At 43.3% G+C, this 16,711-nt stretch overlaps 1 protein-coding gene across 2 annotated transcripts in view; it reads right to left on the bottom strand.

The window, feature by feature from the left end:
- FLT1 (fms related receptor tyrosine kinase 1) overlaps window positions 1–16,711 on the bottom strand; it is a 116,260-nt gene that overhangs the window by 36,530 nt on the left and 63,019 nt on the right. The window contains exons 12-14 of one of the 2 annotated variants that reach the window (XM_049823257.1): window positions 16,473–16,581; window positions 6,378–6,668; window positions 1,177–1,323 (exon numbers count right to left, since the gene is read on the bottom strand). In XM_049823257.1, coding sequence (XP_049679214.1) covers window positions 1,177–1,323; window positions 6,378–6,668; window positions 16,473–16,581 — 547 coding nt within the window. Of the gene's footprint in view, window positions 1–1,176; window positions 1,324–5,213; window positions 6,215–6,377; window positions 6,669–16,472; window positions 16,582–16,711 lie in introns of those variants that run through there. The other variant, XM_049823258.1, reaches the window with a different exon arrangement.

The following is a 16,711-nucleotide window of genomic DNA, read 5'->3' as shown; positions in this document are numbered from 1 at the left end:
ATCAAAATGTATTCCCACCAGCTATTTTAGGCACCTAACTAAAGTGCTCTGACCTACCCTCTAGAGAGATCTTCCTGGCTCCTAACTTTATGTGTTACATTACACCCAAGTTAGACATATAACATTCGGTTTAGAAGATAGTGTTAATAATGCACATTACAACGACATGGTCACTGTAAACCTTCATGGAGTCTGGTTCTAGATTATGTTCAGTGCTTGGGCTGCAAGTCTGCAGGGGCTTATAACTCACTTGGAGAATTCCTCAGAATTTTTCCCAGTTGCCTTTATTCATGCTATAGTAATCTCCAGTAACGCAGGACAGAACCATAAACACAAACTTTCTGAAACATTGTTGTTGAAGACTACACTTAAGATTCAAGTTCCCACAGACCAAACCTCCTTGAACATTTTTGCTGAGCCTGTAACACTAGCTCATTGTGTGCTTCTGATCCGAACGTGGATGAATTCCCATGAGAAAGGTTTTGCCTTTTCCCCCAACATTCATCTCCACCTGTAATCTCCAAGGAACACTTCCGTGACTGTGGTGCCAGCAGAGCTGGACATGTTGCCTTAGCTGATCTTTGAAACCACATGCCAGACACAGCTGTAAACATCTCCCAGAGTTTTGCCGTAGCTGCAGCATGACACCTGGGAAGCTGTTCCTTTCTGCTGCGCGAGACCTGGATTCCTCTGCTGCCAGCAGACGCATTTCGGTTTTGGACACCCCAGGTACGGATTTAGTCTGGTGGCTAGGTTGTGAATCAAGAGCAGACTTTGCATGCCTGACCACAGACCCACCCTGGTACTCCTACGCACATCACGCAAGCTCGGTTTTCTCCTGCCTAGTTATACGCTGGCCAAGACACGTGATCCTTAGGCTCCCTCTATAGTAAATGGAGAGAAATATGCTTCTCTGGAGATGACTCTTCTAAGATGCCAATTGAAAGCTATATTTTTTCCACTGACTCCACCACAGAGACCCGTCGTGTCTACACCTCCAGCCTGGCTGAGGTTTTGGAGTGAGACAGAATAACCCGGAGCACCCGCCGGTAATACCCGGGCAATACTCCCTCCTTACGTCTGGGTACCGATGCCAATGACTCTGCAAATGGCTACCTAAGGCAGATGGGTAAAGAAAAAGGCTGTAAAAGGTAGGCGAGTACACACAGCTCTCACCTGGTTCTTGCTGAATTTCCTCATGGTTTTTGAACCAGGATATCTGGGGCTCGGGGATGCCACGAACCTGGCACTCCAACATGGCAGAGTTACTGGTGTTCACTGTCTGATCCATAAGGTGCCGCAGCAAGGCTGGTGCCTCTTGAGCTACAAGACAAAACAACACCTCCGTTTTACATTCTTGTAACTGTGGGCGTTTAATTATTTTTCCTACCAGCATTTTACTGATGTTAGATATGGCTGTTCTACCGAGTTCATTGCTCACAGATTTTATTTACCATTCCAGTTTGCTTAACAGTGTTTGGTGTGTAAAGAGGACTCCCGTTACTCAGCGATAGCAGGTTATGATGACCAGTGAAGACCCAGTGATGACATTGTTTAAAAGTTTTCCTCAGTTCCATTACCAACCACATTCGTTTATCAAAAGCAATGAGGTTCTATGAAAGCTCAGAGTTTTGCATCAAGAGAAACAAACTGTGACACCAAAGTTTTTAACAATCAGCAGGACACCCTTGTAGCAGAGTACCTCTGCATCACTGATAGCACCATGCGGCTTTGTACACCACAATATCTGTGAATGTGACTTTTATCATTTACTTACTTTAAAGGGTACAGTTACAAATCATATTCAGTAAACTCACGTCATCTAACACCAGAAACCATAAGCACCAAAGCATTGTGTTACATGTTCCAAAGTCTTCATAAATTCTTCCGCTTTTGCGTTTCACATATTTGGCTGAACACAACAAGGCCTGGCCAAACCACACCACAGCCCAGCTGCCAAAACTGCGTCGGTGAGAAGCGCACCCACGTCCTCTGGCATCCCACAGACGCTGAAAACCCTGACGGCAGGGGCTGAAGCTGAGTGTTAGCAGGCTGCACAGCATAGCAACGCTGCTCCTGTTTTACTTTTATCTGCTGACATTCATATGAACGCAATGTAATAAAACACATTTCTGTGACAGTCAGTGACAATGAGTATTGGAAGCGCATCTCATCTGTTCTGCTTCTGCTCAAGGGCCTCCCGGAAGGGCATTTCAAAAACACTCTAAAAACATCGTGTTAAAATCATCCCTGAAAGAAGCAAAACAACGAATCTTTCTCATCCTCATTTCAACCCTTTGCTACTCCTTCCCCCATTTCATACAGAGCCGAAGGCTGTTTTAACAAAGATCAAGATATTTGCAACGTTGATGCACATTATATGGCAACATCCTTCTGTCACACTTGCAACTCTCACATCATCCTTTTTGGTATTTTGGTCCCTTTAAAGCAGTGATGGAGAATCCAGGGAGATCCTGAGCAATCTCACAGATGCCGATACTCTGCCGATTCCCTCAAATTCCCTGGTCTTGCAAGAACCAATTATTTGCAATCTTTCCCTTCAAGGACACTGCCAGGATCAGCAGTTACTAACATAGTAAGTCACACATTACAAAATATGAAAGAAAACAAAACAAAGCAGAAACCAACTCTTTGCAAATATTTTTAGACGGCAATAGATACTGATATACCAAGTTCAAGTATAATATCAGCTGAGCTTCTGACATTCTGTGTTTGGAAGATTATTCTCTATCCTTTCAGAAAAAACTATCAGACATTTCCATCTTCACCATCATTCTGTTACCAGCTGTAAATAAATACTCTGCAGAAAAATTAAGCACCTATGTACCACCAGCTTATGCAGTGTGCATGAACCCCGTGGCACTAAAAGCACTTTTAAAGCAGGCTATCTTTGCTATGCTCTTACCCCTTGAAATCAACTCCAGCATAGTCATGACCCTGCAATGACCAGTTTGGGCTTTCCTGAGCTGCAAGTCTGTAATTTCCACGAGCAACGCTATTTTTTGTTTACAGTGTAGTAGACAATTTGGTCTCTCTTCCCAAACAGTAATGCTCATGAGAGAGGCTGTAAAGTAAATTCTTCATCACATACCTACACAATGACATGGTCAACAATATTTGCCTTGCAACCAAGAAGACTGCCCTCTTCCCATTGATACCTCGCCTCAATTTTTTCACAGTTCTCATTTTTCACAACACTGTCTACAAACAGGCACCCTCTGATGCATGTCCACATCCGCACGCTGAGAAGAGCTCCATAGTTCACATTTATCAGCAGTCCCTGACGGACGCCCCAGCCCAGACAGCCAAAATGAAGGTGGACAAGATGACACAACAAAGGCAAATCACACGTTCTGCGAGTTATTTGTGATTAATTTTAATTTGTTTATAGCCATACACTAAAGATGGGGTTTCATATTAAGAAAAACTTTTTTGCTTAAAACTTAAGTCACCGTTCACATACTTTCAATAATTTCCCTGCTGCAATCAGCTGATTTTTCAAGGTCTTGGTCAACCTGAGTTTTCTCCCAGTCATTTTTGCAGTGAAGCCAAGAGGGGCAGTTTCCAACGCCCAGCTCCGCGCATCCCAAACCTGAGGGGCTGCCCTGGCCACCAGGGTGCACAGTGCAGGGCTCAGCACCCAGCGCAGCCCCCCGGGTTCGTCCCCAGCCCTCGTGCCTGCCCGTGAATGCTGCCTTGCTAGGCCAAACTCTGCTCTCAGTTACACCGAGGAACTTCATTGTAGGCAGAGTTTGGCCCAGAGGAGCGACAGGGGGGGTCACAGAGGGGAGAAGGGGATGCTGGTATCAGAGCACCACCAGGGTGGTGAGGAGGGAAAATTTGCATTTCCAAAAGCAAACAGTGGCAAACAAGGGGAAAACATTACAATTTGTTCATTGGGGGGGTTACTTTTGCGTTCTGTCCATTTTTGCCCTTTGTTATGATTATGTTGTCTGTTCGCTTATTTTTATTAATCAGTACAAAAATATAAATACAAGCTTTAGTTTTAACACTTAAAAAAAAAAAAAAGAAATATAATTCACACCTTTCTCCCTAAATAATATATTACACAACATAAGGCAGAGAAACTCCCCAAACCGATGAGATTCCCCAGTCATCTGAGGACATCAAAAGTGACATCAGCAGTTTTTATCTGGCCACCAAGAACTGCTTTCCTCAAACGTTTCCAGTGAGGTTTCTCTGTGCCTCCCAACACTGGCAGCCACATCGGGATGTTATGACACCCTCGCACAGCGTGGCCCTCCGAGCGCTGGTTGAGACCAGGCTGGTAGGACGTCCACCCACCAGTGATGCACAAATTCACATCAACTTCACAGAGGAACACTAATCACCACATCTCTTTTTTTTGACCCAAACTCATATTGCCTGGCAACTGGCTGCTACAAGTCATCGCGCTCTGGCTCCCAAGGCCGTGGAAAATTCATAATGTCCTGTCATCACCACCCACCTTGCCATCAAATGTCTTTGCACAAAATAGCCTCATAAAAAAAGGGGATTCGGTATTGTAATTCTTCTGAAGACTTGCAAATGCTAAAGAGTGCACTTGCCCCATTTTAAAGCAGTCACCAATGATTTCGCTTGCTTTTTAGGCATGGTTTAGAAAAAAAGAGAGCCAGATCCCTTTGCAAGAACACATTGTTTCTGGAAGCCATCACACTAATAATGAACAAAAGAGCTACTGTATACAAGCAGGCTATAGGTGACATTTCAAGATATAAATGATTATTCTTTTCTTTACTCTGACAACTTCCAGGTTATCAATTGTTTTCTAAGCATTTTAGGCTCCATGAAACTGGCATTATGGGGAAATGCTATTGTTTACCCTTTCACACTTGACAAAAGCAATTCCCACGTGAAAGACAAGTTTAGCCGTGGGACACAGGCTCGATACCTAAAGGAGGAAATAGTCTGGTGAGTTCCCAAGAGCAAGAAACTGTCATGTTGTCACCCTCTATTTTAAAAGCACAGCCACTTTGTTCCTTTGCTGTAGCTATTTTGGTCACTACAGTCTGTTTTGTTATGGCGTATGTAAATGCTATATAAACGATCAATCATAAATGTAACCAAAAATAATAAAAGCTATGTATTGTAAAAAAATAAAGTTATCAGATCTATTAAAAATAGTAACTTCTTCCTTATACAGAATTTATAATACACAGAAACATCTCATAGCAAAATCATGACGAAGGAAAAAAAAGGGGAAACGCTCACAAGGAAGCCTTAGGTTGCCCTTAATTCTCCTTCAGCAGTTTGGCTGGTTCTTAATCCCCATAATAAATCCAATTGTCATTTGCATACCAAAAGCAGTGAATATTTTTAATGGCTTCAATTTTGAGTTTGTATTTTAAAAAACATATTAAACAACTCACTGTGCTGGCTGCAACCTTGTCAGTCATGTTAGTGTAATATTTCTCATTTAATAAAATAATTACAACATTACAAATTCCTGAATCTTCAGGCCAGGAGCAATACTCACACTTTTATCAGTAGCTTTTTACATTAGTGCAGAACTGACTTTAAAAATTGACCAACACAGCAACCAGAAGTCTACCTGGATTTATTTGGAGAAACATGGTTCACGTCTGTCAGTTTTAAAATCATCATTATTATAAATGATATGATAGGTCTGTGCATTATATCAACATTTTTATTTCTTCCCTGCATACTTCTTTTAGAAGATACTTTTTAAGATTAATGTACTTTAGTGTAGAAAATAATTTCAAATAAATAAGCATTAGAACTTGCTCAGCAGGTAATATTTATAAGTCCATCAAGATCAGATTAAAATAAAAAATATGTAGTCCAGTCAATCTCAAACTGAATTGTGCTCATTCCGCACATTCAAGTTAACTTATTAAATGTCCATTGTTGACTGAAAACAGCAGTTTTTAAAGTTAATCAGTTTATTCAGCTTTGACACTTTTGATGAGGCCGATATCAAAGTGGAAGAAAAGATTGATCCAAAGTTTCCTTATCGCTCAGTAGGAGACAGCAAGAGAAAAAATAACAACATGCAAAATGTAGCACAGGGGATCTTCCAAACCCCAGCTTCCACGTGCCTTGTCAAAGCAGAAAACACCCGTCTGAACTCAACTGGAAGCTCATGCGTTACGATTTTGTTTGCTATTCCTCCTACGTCCAACCCATGGGGGAATGTGCACCACCTCAGGGCCTGAAAGGTAGCAACAGTAATAAAAAATCAAGATGATATGAGACACCTGTTACTGTTTAATGAGTCCTTTAATGTTTTACATTGCTTTGTGTTGTACAATCATTCCTTGTGCTTTTATATTTGAGGATCCGAGAGTAAACAGCCTTTTTGTTGCAGTGCTCACCTCTGATTGTAACGTCTTTCTTTTGAAGCACTTCTTTCCCCGTGTATATGTTCCTTGCTCGGCAGGCATAGGTGCCCGAGTGTGCCAGGGAAACGTTCTTGATGGTCAGAGTGAGGGTGACGGAGTACTCCTTGTTGAGAGACCTTTTTGCTTTCGTTTGATTGTTGACCGTCCTCGGTAAAATCCAAGCAATGTCTTTGTACAGGAATTTGTTGGCTGAACAGGACAATATCAAATTCTCTCCTTCAATGGGCATTTTTTCCAAACTAATATGGAATCCACTCGGTACATCTGTCAAAAATCAAGAACACTTTTTAGTTTATATGAAATGAATGAGCCAAAATTAACACGGCGTATATTTTCCCCTTTATCAGGAAGCCTTTGAACTGATCAATGTCGTTGTCTTCCTGCTGAAGTCTCTAATCTTTCCTCTCATATGCTAGGCTCCAGCTATTCTTATAATTTGTCTTGGAGCTATGAGACACTTGGGCTCAGACATCAGTTGGTGTAAACTGAAGTCGCTCTTGGAAGTAATGAGTTTGTATAAATGTTATGCCAAGTTAAGACAGACTGGGGCAAGGTACCAGAAGCAGAATTATTTAAAGACAGCGCAGTGGGACTATGAAAAAGGAGGCAAATTCTGATCTCAGCTCCAGCTTGTGAACTGCATGAGAGAAAATGAATCTCAAGAGCCCAGTAGAAAAATACTGCAGCTCATCACGCTTGGTTATATTGTTTTCTCGTTATTCATAAGTATTCAGACAAATTATGTCTATTTCTTAAAAATGCTTCAAACGTTGAGAAATTACTGAATCTGTGATTACACGCCTGAGATTTCCCTCGGAACAGAGGTATTTACCCTCCACGCATTTAAAGTGTGTCAGCCACCCAAGAGGAAAGCAGAAACGGTACCCTCTAGCCTGGGTGGTCGGCTGTGTGTGGGCAAGCGCTAAGATGAAGATCACTCTATTCAGGCTGCTTGGCATTAAACACAGGTGAACAATATTTCCACCTGAGAGAAATCAAGGATCGTCGCACTAACCGTTTACTAAGTTAAGTTTTCACAAGGATTTTTCAGAGCAGAGAGTTCAGGCACATAAAAAGTCATACTTGAAAAAAGTCATACTTGACACAAGTCGTGTTTGCAGTTCATTGTAAGGTTACCGCAGCTTCCTCCACCTGGGGAGCGGCGCAGACCCCCGGCCGCCTCCACCTGCGGCTCATCCCTCCAGCGAGGGAGAGTTACGCCACTGACCTCAGTGAAAGTAGGAGCAAGTTCCTGAGAGAAAGCACTTCCAAGTTTTACTCCTAGAGTGCAACCTCTTTTGGTTTATTTGTAGCCAATATTCTGATAAAGTCATTTCCTTCTTCTCGGTCAAGTGACATTGACTTTGGCCATTTTCAATTGTTCTTTCACTGCTAATTGCTACAGCACTTGGCTGTGAACTTGTCTCAAAATTGTAAGAATGGTTTTGCCTTTTGTACAGGAGAATTATGCCTTCTTTTCTTGTCTCTTAGAGCATGAACAGCCCAATGCCAACTTTCATCCCATTCCAGGCTTACCAATGTCACTTTGGGTTCAATGTCACATCAGCAGGGACACATAAAGAGTAGATCTCCAGTGCATAATATCCCACATCTTCTTTCAGTAACCTCTTTCATTGGTTGACCAATCCACCAGAAAGCTTCTCCCTAAATGTCCACAATGCAAACTGAGCTGCCTTGCCTTCCCAGGGGGACCATGAACATGACCTGCCCACTGCTGCCTTTCAAACAAAGTTCTGCCTGTTGAAGGTCTGGCATCAGTTTCTCCCCTTAATATCCTCTTTTCCGTACTTAGCCCTGAGTGTTAAGCAGAGGGTAAATGAGCTCCTGCAAGTCCTGGATTGAAATTTCCATTGACTGTTAGATGCCTTCCAGGGAGAGGCCTGATTTCTGTTGGTTGAACTCATCATGCCCTTGCAGTGGGAGCAATGTGTGTGCCTGTCATCAGCTATAGTTCACGTGTGTAGTCCAAAGATCAACCTAATGGAGGCAGTGACACTAACATATTAGATTGGATATTAAAGCCTGTGTTGACTTGTTCCTCTTACATTTCATTGGGATCCCCTTTTTTCCTCTGTCCAGCAAACAAAACTATAAGAAAATCTTTAAATTTAGTGAACTCATCTACGAGTGACTATCATCAGCATTCTTTTGGTATGTAAGAGTGCATGATGCCAGATTCTGATCTCAGTTAAGAACATGTTGACTGGAAGCGCTACTAAAATGAAACCTTCCCTTACATGGGGTGCAGCATATTTAGCCTAAGCCATCAGAAGGTTGACATCTACTTGAATATAGTTGTTTTGTGTAGGGGCAAAAGTTTATAGCCCATGGAGTGACACGGGCACCTCCAGAGGGCAATGCAACCCATCGCCTCACGATGAGTCAAATTCCAGAAATCCTGATCCCTCACGCTTAGTTATGAAGAGATTCTACGTGACCAGCTTAGGCTTAGATACCTAACTTCAAGGCTTAAGTTAGATGAAGGGAATCCTATGCTTGATCCTGTTAAAAAGCGTTGAATTCAGACACACTTAAAACCAATCAAGGCTCCAAAGTTTTAATTGTGGGTAAGTATTTGGGTGAAAGAAATTGCTGTGTCTTACCCACAGAACATCTCAAACTGTTCTGATATGTATTGGGAAAGCCAGGGTACGGGTCTGAAATACTGCTAATTTTTGGCTTTCACAGATGCCAGTACTCAGTAAAACTAGGAAGAGCCAAGCAAAACTCTTAAGATGAAACTGAAGATCCTCTGGGACTGAGGCAAATGAACTATTTTTAAAGTAAAAGGATAGCGTGCCAACAGAATAATATAGTTGCAACTACTTCCATGTTGTCAGGTCTGGAGCTCTTCCTAGATGTGGCTTCTCTGAAGAAAGACTATTTTCTGAATAAATCCAGGGACAAAAGCAAAATGCACAGGATTCCAAGAGAATCATTTGTTTAAAGGCTACAAGCCCCCTAATATATGACACCTCTCACCAATTGTTACAGGCTCAGGCTAGCTAAATAATGTAGCTGGGAATAATGTAAAAGGGTTTTATTTACTTTAGTGATTTGAAGCTTCCTGTGGAAATAGCTCCCAGGTTTCCTGATGGAAGATTTTGTTTATCTTTGCCAAGCACCATCAGGAATCTCAAAATAAAATGCGCTTAGTGACATTGGGAAACCAGGGAGATAAGGCAGAGCTGTTCCTGTTTCACCCTCTGTAATTGCAAACACACCCATAGGCCTGCTGTGTGCCAGCAAAACAGCCCAAAATGTAGGGAAAGGGGCAGGCTGGAGGGAAGGAGGCTATCACAGTTAAATTTGGCATAAAGGTGTTACAGAGACTGTTTCTGTATCAGAGAGCAGGAGGGCTTTCAGAAATCACCTTTCTACATTGCTTTTATATAAGGCTCACAGCTACTTCTGTGCCCTGAACAGAGATTTGCTTTTAGAAATAAGTCAGTGTGACAATATCCCCAAAATGCCCTTCATCTGACAGAGGCCATAGGAAAGAAAAGCTACTCCGGAGCCCTTGGACTTCATACCCTACACCCTCAGGCACAGAGTGTATAAAATTATACCACTCTCAAACCTCCCAGAAACACATACGCAAGTTGCTCTCCAAGCCCAGAAATAATGAGATTTACAATAACTTAAGAAAGGACTTGTTCTTACTGGGTCCTCTCTACTATACCTTCTTGCACTTATTTCCTCACATCCACCTTTCCCTGAAGGGGTGGAACATGCCATCGCCAAACCAGGGCTGCTGGGACAAGCTCTGCCTTCCCACCACCTTCCCAATGGTTTCTGCCTCTAGAAAAGAGACTCCTCACACCACCAGAGCCACTTCGCTGGAGCACGTGCATTTTCTCATCCCCAGGACAAGTCCTGAAGGAGATTGCCTCCGAGGAAAATCATTCCTCCTGTTCAGGACAGGCTTTGTCTCCATCTGGTCTTTGGAGTCCTTTCTGGCTTGTCCCTTTTACAGAGGGCAGCAGCCTCTCTTCCCACAAGGGATAACCGTCTCCTGCTTAGACACTTCTCTTAGACACTTAACTTTTGTGTGGTTCAGGCTGGCTTCATACGGCGCCAGCAGACCCAACAACATAAGATAAACTAGCCCCAAGCTGTCACACAAGACCTGAAGTATTGGGTTTGGACTCATCAGGAGGAAATACTTTGCAGTGTCCTGTTCACATCCATCAGAACTTAGGGGTCTCATTTTTTTATTCCCTCAATGTGTTTTTCAGCAAATGCTGGACACATTTGTTTCATTGACGTGAAACACAGGCTGCTACCCAGCCACAGCAGTTTGGGCTCAGCCCGGTGGAGAATTATGATTACACCATGCGAGCCCAACTGATGCACTGTGTGCACAAAACAGAAGCATGAGCCTAACTTGATTTTTGTAAGGACAAAACAGCAGTATCGTTTCCACTGCCCTCAATCGGTGCAACTGAGTATCAGCAGATGATCAGGACTTTCCATGTCACACAACTGAAGTGTTCAGCTCCAGGAACTCAAAGGACAAATGCATTTCATGTTCACTACCCTATACAGAAAGTTTGCCACCAGTCAAGATATTAACAATTTCCAAGCCATAATAAAGCTGCCACTCCTCTTTCTGAGCACCAGCCAATACAAGAGTCTTCATAGGAAAGTCATAATATTCTGTATGTTCTCATGCAAGCTTTGGTATCAAGGAGAGGGATTTCCTTCAATCCCTGATCAAGACCTAAGAATGTGAGATTTGAGTAGGGAAACTAACCCCTTCATGTCACTGCACTAAAATATCTGAAACCACCAGCAAAACATTGAAAGAGAGATTTGGATACAGTGAATGGGGCCCATCAAAACACAGCTTCATTTGTTTTCAGAATCTTCCATGTGGCATTTTGAAGACTGAGGACTAAGAGCTAGAGAAGGCCAAATTCAGCATCTTGCACATTAGAAGAGGAATAGCCTCGGTGAGTGACTATCAGTGACTGCTCAAAGTTACATGTCAAGTCCCCACATAAAGATGAGAATACAGTGCCATTGGCACATTAATTTATGGAGAACTATGCATTGTTGTTTAGCTTTCTGTCCAAACAGACACAACATAAGGATAGGATGAAAGCAAATCTGTGATTTGAGAGCGGGGACAGCAGTCATCTTCAAGGTGGCAAATGTTCTTGTCACATCCATTAATAGAACATGGAGATATTCTTCTTGTTTCTGTATTTTAACAAACAACCTGCTTATGTGTCACTTATCTGTGTATACGTCTCATGCTCGTTACCAAATTTCTATATTTACAGATAATTGGCACTTTCTAAATGTGGAAGTGTATTATGATATGAAGCTTTAGCCATTGTAGACACCCACGAGCAAGGTCTGCAAGGAGAAACTGTACCAGCAGCACACAGTGGATGCTGCAAAAAGAAATGATGAGTGCTCGTAGCGGGTGACTCTCTGTTAAGGGGCACTGAGGCACCCATCGGCTGGCCTGACAGGGAGTCACGAGAGGTGTGCTGCCTTCTGAGAGCTGAGGTTGGAGATATTGCTGAGAGGATGCCACAGATTGTCAAGAGCACAGACTATTATCCATAGCTAATCTTTCCTGTGGGCACAAATGACACTGCCAGATAGAACCTGGGCAGAATCAAGGAAGACTACAAAGCCCTGGGGGCGCAAGTGAAAAGTATTGGTGCCCAAGTTATCTTTTCTTCCATTTTATCAGTTAGAGGAAAGGGTGCAGCCAGAAATAGACATATAATGCAAATCAACTTCTGGCTTTTTGGCTGGTGCCGTCGTGAGGGTTTTGGCTTTTATAACAACGGGACATTCTTTAATGACTATAGCTTGTTAGGGAGGCATGGTAACCACCTGTCTAGAAGAGGCAAAGGAATCTCTGGCAGCAGGCTGGCCAACTTGGTGAGGTGGGCTTTAAACTGAAGGACTCAGGAGGTGGGATCCAAAGTGGCAATGCCCACACCATTGCAACCAACTGGGGAATAAGCCAGGCCAACCAGAGCAGTGACAAATGTTCCTTAGCTGCGTCCCAAGATGAGAACCAGAAGACCAACCACCTCAAGTGTATGTATACCAATGCACACAGCCTGGGGAACAAACAGGAGCTCCATGCCCAGTCAGAAAGTCATGATATCATAGGAATAACTGAAACATGGTGGAACAACTCACGTGACTGGAGGATTGCGATTGATGGCTATAGGCTTTTTTGTAAAGACAGGCAGGGAAGAAGAGGAAGAGGGGTTGCGCTCTATGTTAAGGAGAACCTTGAATGTATAGAAGTCAGCTACAGTGATTGTGGAAGCCCTATCGAATGCCTCTGGGTCAAGATCAGAGGGGTCGCCTCCAAGGGGGATCTTACAGTAGGCCTCCAAACCAAGATGATAAGGCCAACGAAGTAATATTTGGGTCAACAGAACCTGGTTCTTATGGGTGACTTCAACTACCCAGACTTTTGTTGGAAGAACAATACAGCAGCTCACCTGTCATCCATCAAGTTCTTGGGATGCATAGAGGGCTGCTTCATCATACAAATGTTAGATGTGCCAACCAGGAATGAAGTACTGCTGGATTTGATACTCACAAACCAAGAAAACCTGCTTTGTAATACCTCGGTAAGTGATAGCTTTGGCTGCAGTGATCACAATATTGTGGTCTGGGATCCTGCTGAGCAAGTTGAAGGTTAGTACTAAGACAAAGGTTTTAGATTTTAGAAGAGCTCAGAGCTCAGTTGGGAGGGATTCTGTGGGAAGCTTCTACGAAGGATAAAGGAGCTAGCCAGTGCTGGGACTTTTTCAAGAATGCTCTCCTGGAAGCACATCCCCTCTAAAGGTAAGGAAAGTAGGCAGAGGGCAGAGCAAGAGACCCCCCTTGGCTTAACTGTGAGCTTCCAAGTCTGCTCAAAACCAAAAGAGAAGTGTGCCAGAGATGGAAAAGTGGATGAACACACGTTGAGAACTACAAGGGCATAGCCAGGGTGTGCAGAGATGCACTCTGAAAAACAAAAGCCCAGCTCACATTGAAATTGGTCAGGCATGTCAAAAACTACAAGAAAGGGGTCTTCAAGTACATAAACTACAAGCAGAAACAGAAGGAAAATATTGGTCTGCCGTTAAACAGGAGAGGTGAATTAGTCACCAACAACACTGAGAAGGCAGAAGTTCTCACCACTTTCTTCACCTCTGTCTTTACCAGCGCTGTTGGGCCCCAGACCTTAGGAACAAAAATTGAGGTTGATGCAAACACAGACCCACTGTCAGTGAAGGAAGAGTTGGCATGTGAACTATTACAGGAGCTTGACCCCTACAAATCGATGGGCCCTGACAATATCCACCCGAGGTTGTTAAGAGAGCTGGCTGACATCGTTGCAAGGCTGCTCTCCATAATCTGTGAGAAGTCGTGGAGACTGGGGGACATCCCAGAAGACTGGAAGAAGGCTAATGTCACCCCCATCTACAAGAAGGCTTTAAAGAAAGATCCAGGAAATTATAGGCCCATCAGTCTTATTTCAGTCCCTGAAGTTATGGAATGAATCCTCCTGGGGGCTATCACAAGTCAAATGAAGCTCGTGACAGGGAAAAACCAGCACGAATTCACCAAGCATAAATCACGTTTGACAAACCTGATTGCCTTCTATGACAAAATAACCTGCTGAGTTGATGCATGGCAAGCACTGGACATTGTCTACTTGGATTTCTCCAAGGCTTTCTATACCATTTCTCACAGCCTCCTCCTAGAGAAACAGATGCGTTACAGTCTAGAGAAGTGGTCTCTGCGGTGGGTGGGGAACTGGCTGACAGGCTGCACCCAGAGGGTGGTGGTAAATAGCTCCTTTTCCAGCTGGCGACCTGTCACAAGTGGGGTCCAACGCTGTTTAATATCTTCAGAAGTGATCTGGATGATAGTGTCAAGTGTACCCTGATGAAGTTTGCTGATGATACCAAACTGAGTGGGGAAGTGGACACTTTGGAAGGGAGAGCCACCCTGCAGGAAGACCTGGATAGGCTGGAAGAGTGGGCTAACAAAAACCTTATTAAGGTAAGGTCTTGCACCTCGGAAAACATAATCCAGGAGTGCGGCACAGGCTCGGATCTGCCCAGCTGGGGAGCAGCTCTGTGGAAAGGGACCTGGGGGTCCTGGTGGACAACAGGCTCAATGAGTGAACAGCGTGCTGCTGCTGCGGCAAAGAAAGCCAAGAGGATGCTGGGTTGCATCAACACGGGCATCACCAGCAGAAATAAAGAAGTCATTGTCCCATCCTACTCAGTGCTTGTCAGGCCACACCTGGAATACTGTGTTCAGTTTTGGTCCCCACTACAGAAAAGAGACATGGACAGGCTGGAGAGGGTCCAGAGAAGGGCCACAAAGATGATTAAAGGACTGGGAAGCCTGCCATACGAGGAAAGGCTGAGAGAACCGCGTTTGTTCAGCCTTGAGAAAAGAAGGCTTAGGGGAGACCTTGTCACCATGTGCCAGTATTTAAAGGGTGGCTACAAAGAAGACAGAAGGCTCCCTTTTTACAAGGAGTCACATGGAAAAGACATGGGGTTATGGGTGCAAGTTACTCCTGGGGAGATTCTGATTGGACACAAGAGGAAGATTTTTCACCATGAGAACAATCAGCCATTGCAATAATCTCCCCAGGGAAGTGGTGGATTCCCCAACACTGGACACTTTTAAGACTTAGCTGGACAGGGTGCTGGGCCATCTTGTCTAAACCATGCTTTTGCCAAGAAAGGTTGGACCAGATGATCCTTGAGGTCTCTTCCAATTCTATGATTCTGTGATTCTATTGCAGCTAGTCAGAATATTGAAAAAATAGAAACTTTGGTCCACAAAATGGGGAGAGTGGACATTTTCTGAAGAAGTGTTCTTCCTTTTTTTTAACCAAATCTAGTGAGCATGTGTCTACGCTCTTTTGATATCTCTCACTATAGTAACAGAATGAGTTTCACTAAAATCCCTCATCAGAATGATAAGCAAGAGATTGACAACCAAAAAAACAGATAAGAGAAAGCAAAAATTAAAAGGCATCCATTAAAATTACCTTTCCTTTTCAGTTTCAAGATTTGATTTGGGGATTAAAGTCAGAATATTTTAACCTTTTTGTCTTGTCTCATATTTCCAAATGAATTACATTTCTTTAATGACCTACCCTGAAAGTTGTCATCAGCCTAAGTGCTCTATAAACTATCACTTTGCAAACAAAACCAAAATAAAATCCTTCACCAGAAAACAAATCCTCTGGAATGGTATGTGTAGACATTATGCTGCCAAGTCATGTAGCAGTTATTCTCAAAATCTCATTGTGGTTTTTTTCAGTAATTCCTGAAGTCAAACTTTTAATAATTTGTTTCTGAACCTGAAAACATCTAAACACATCTAGTAATGGAAAAATAATGGGAAGCATACTCATACATGCAGCTAACACAAGTCTTCTCAGTGCCATGGCCCAAATGACATCCAAGGTTGTCTTTCTCAGTAGAGGGAACAAAACTCTGTAGTTTGTACCCTGCCACTTTTCTAACTACAAGTTGCCATAGTCTCTGATTGCTGCTAGGGGCTGCCCAGGTACCCCAGGCATCTCTCCTCTGGCACTACACTGCCTGCAGACACCGGTGCTGCCCTGGACACTACGTTGTGAGACCTCCTGGTTGGCAGCAGGCTGAGGCTGTAGACACTGTCAATATCACACATGAAACTGGCTTACTGGCGTATGAAACTACAGTAAAATTTCACATATGGAATGACTGCAGAGACTAGGTGATTTAAAAGGGGGAATTACAGGTTGCTATATTTGTAATTTGTGTCATGCTGGATACTTGATGGAGTGATGAGTCATTCACCAAATTTGGCATCCTTCTCAGAAATCCAGACCAGCTGCTGTGAAAAACCCTTCCAGGATCACCCAAAAGCATGGTATGAGTCTACAGGTGCACACATTACAACAATTCTCGAACTGTGGTATATGAAAAAGCCACAACAGCCTAACAGTTATAACCCCAGGACCAGGAAACACGTTTGGGTCTCGTGGGGACTAGATCTTACCTGTTACAATAAAACTGACGTTTCTTTCAGCTTTTCCCACTTTATTGGATGCCACACAGCTGTAGATCCCAGAAGATTTGGCTTCAGCTACAATGAGAGTGCTAGCAGTCTGTGAAAGAAAGAAGAGGTTTAGCTCTTGTTGGCTCAGGAACTCGGTTAAAGCTTCCTTTCTCTTTTCCCTAAGTCACCGTTGACAGTCCCATGATCCACCTTCTCCATTCGTTCAGTGATGGGCACCA

Source organism: Accipiter gentilis, chromosome 19, assembly GCF_929443795.1.
Source record: "Accipiter gentilis chromosome 19, bAccGen1.1, whole genome shotgun sequence".
Taxonomy (NCBI): Eukaryota; Metazoa; Chordata; class Aves; order Accipitriformes; family Accipitridae; genus Astur; species Astur gentilis.
Note: the sequence above shows the minus strand (reverse complement) of the source record. Positions and strands in the feature narration are given on the sequence as shown.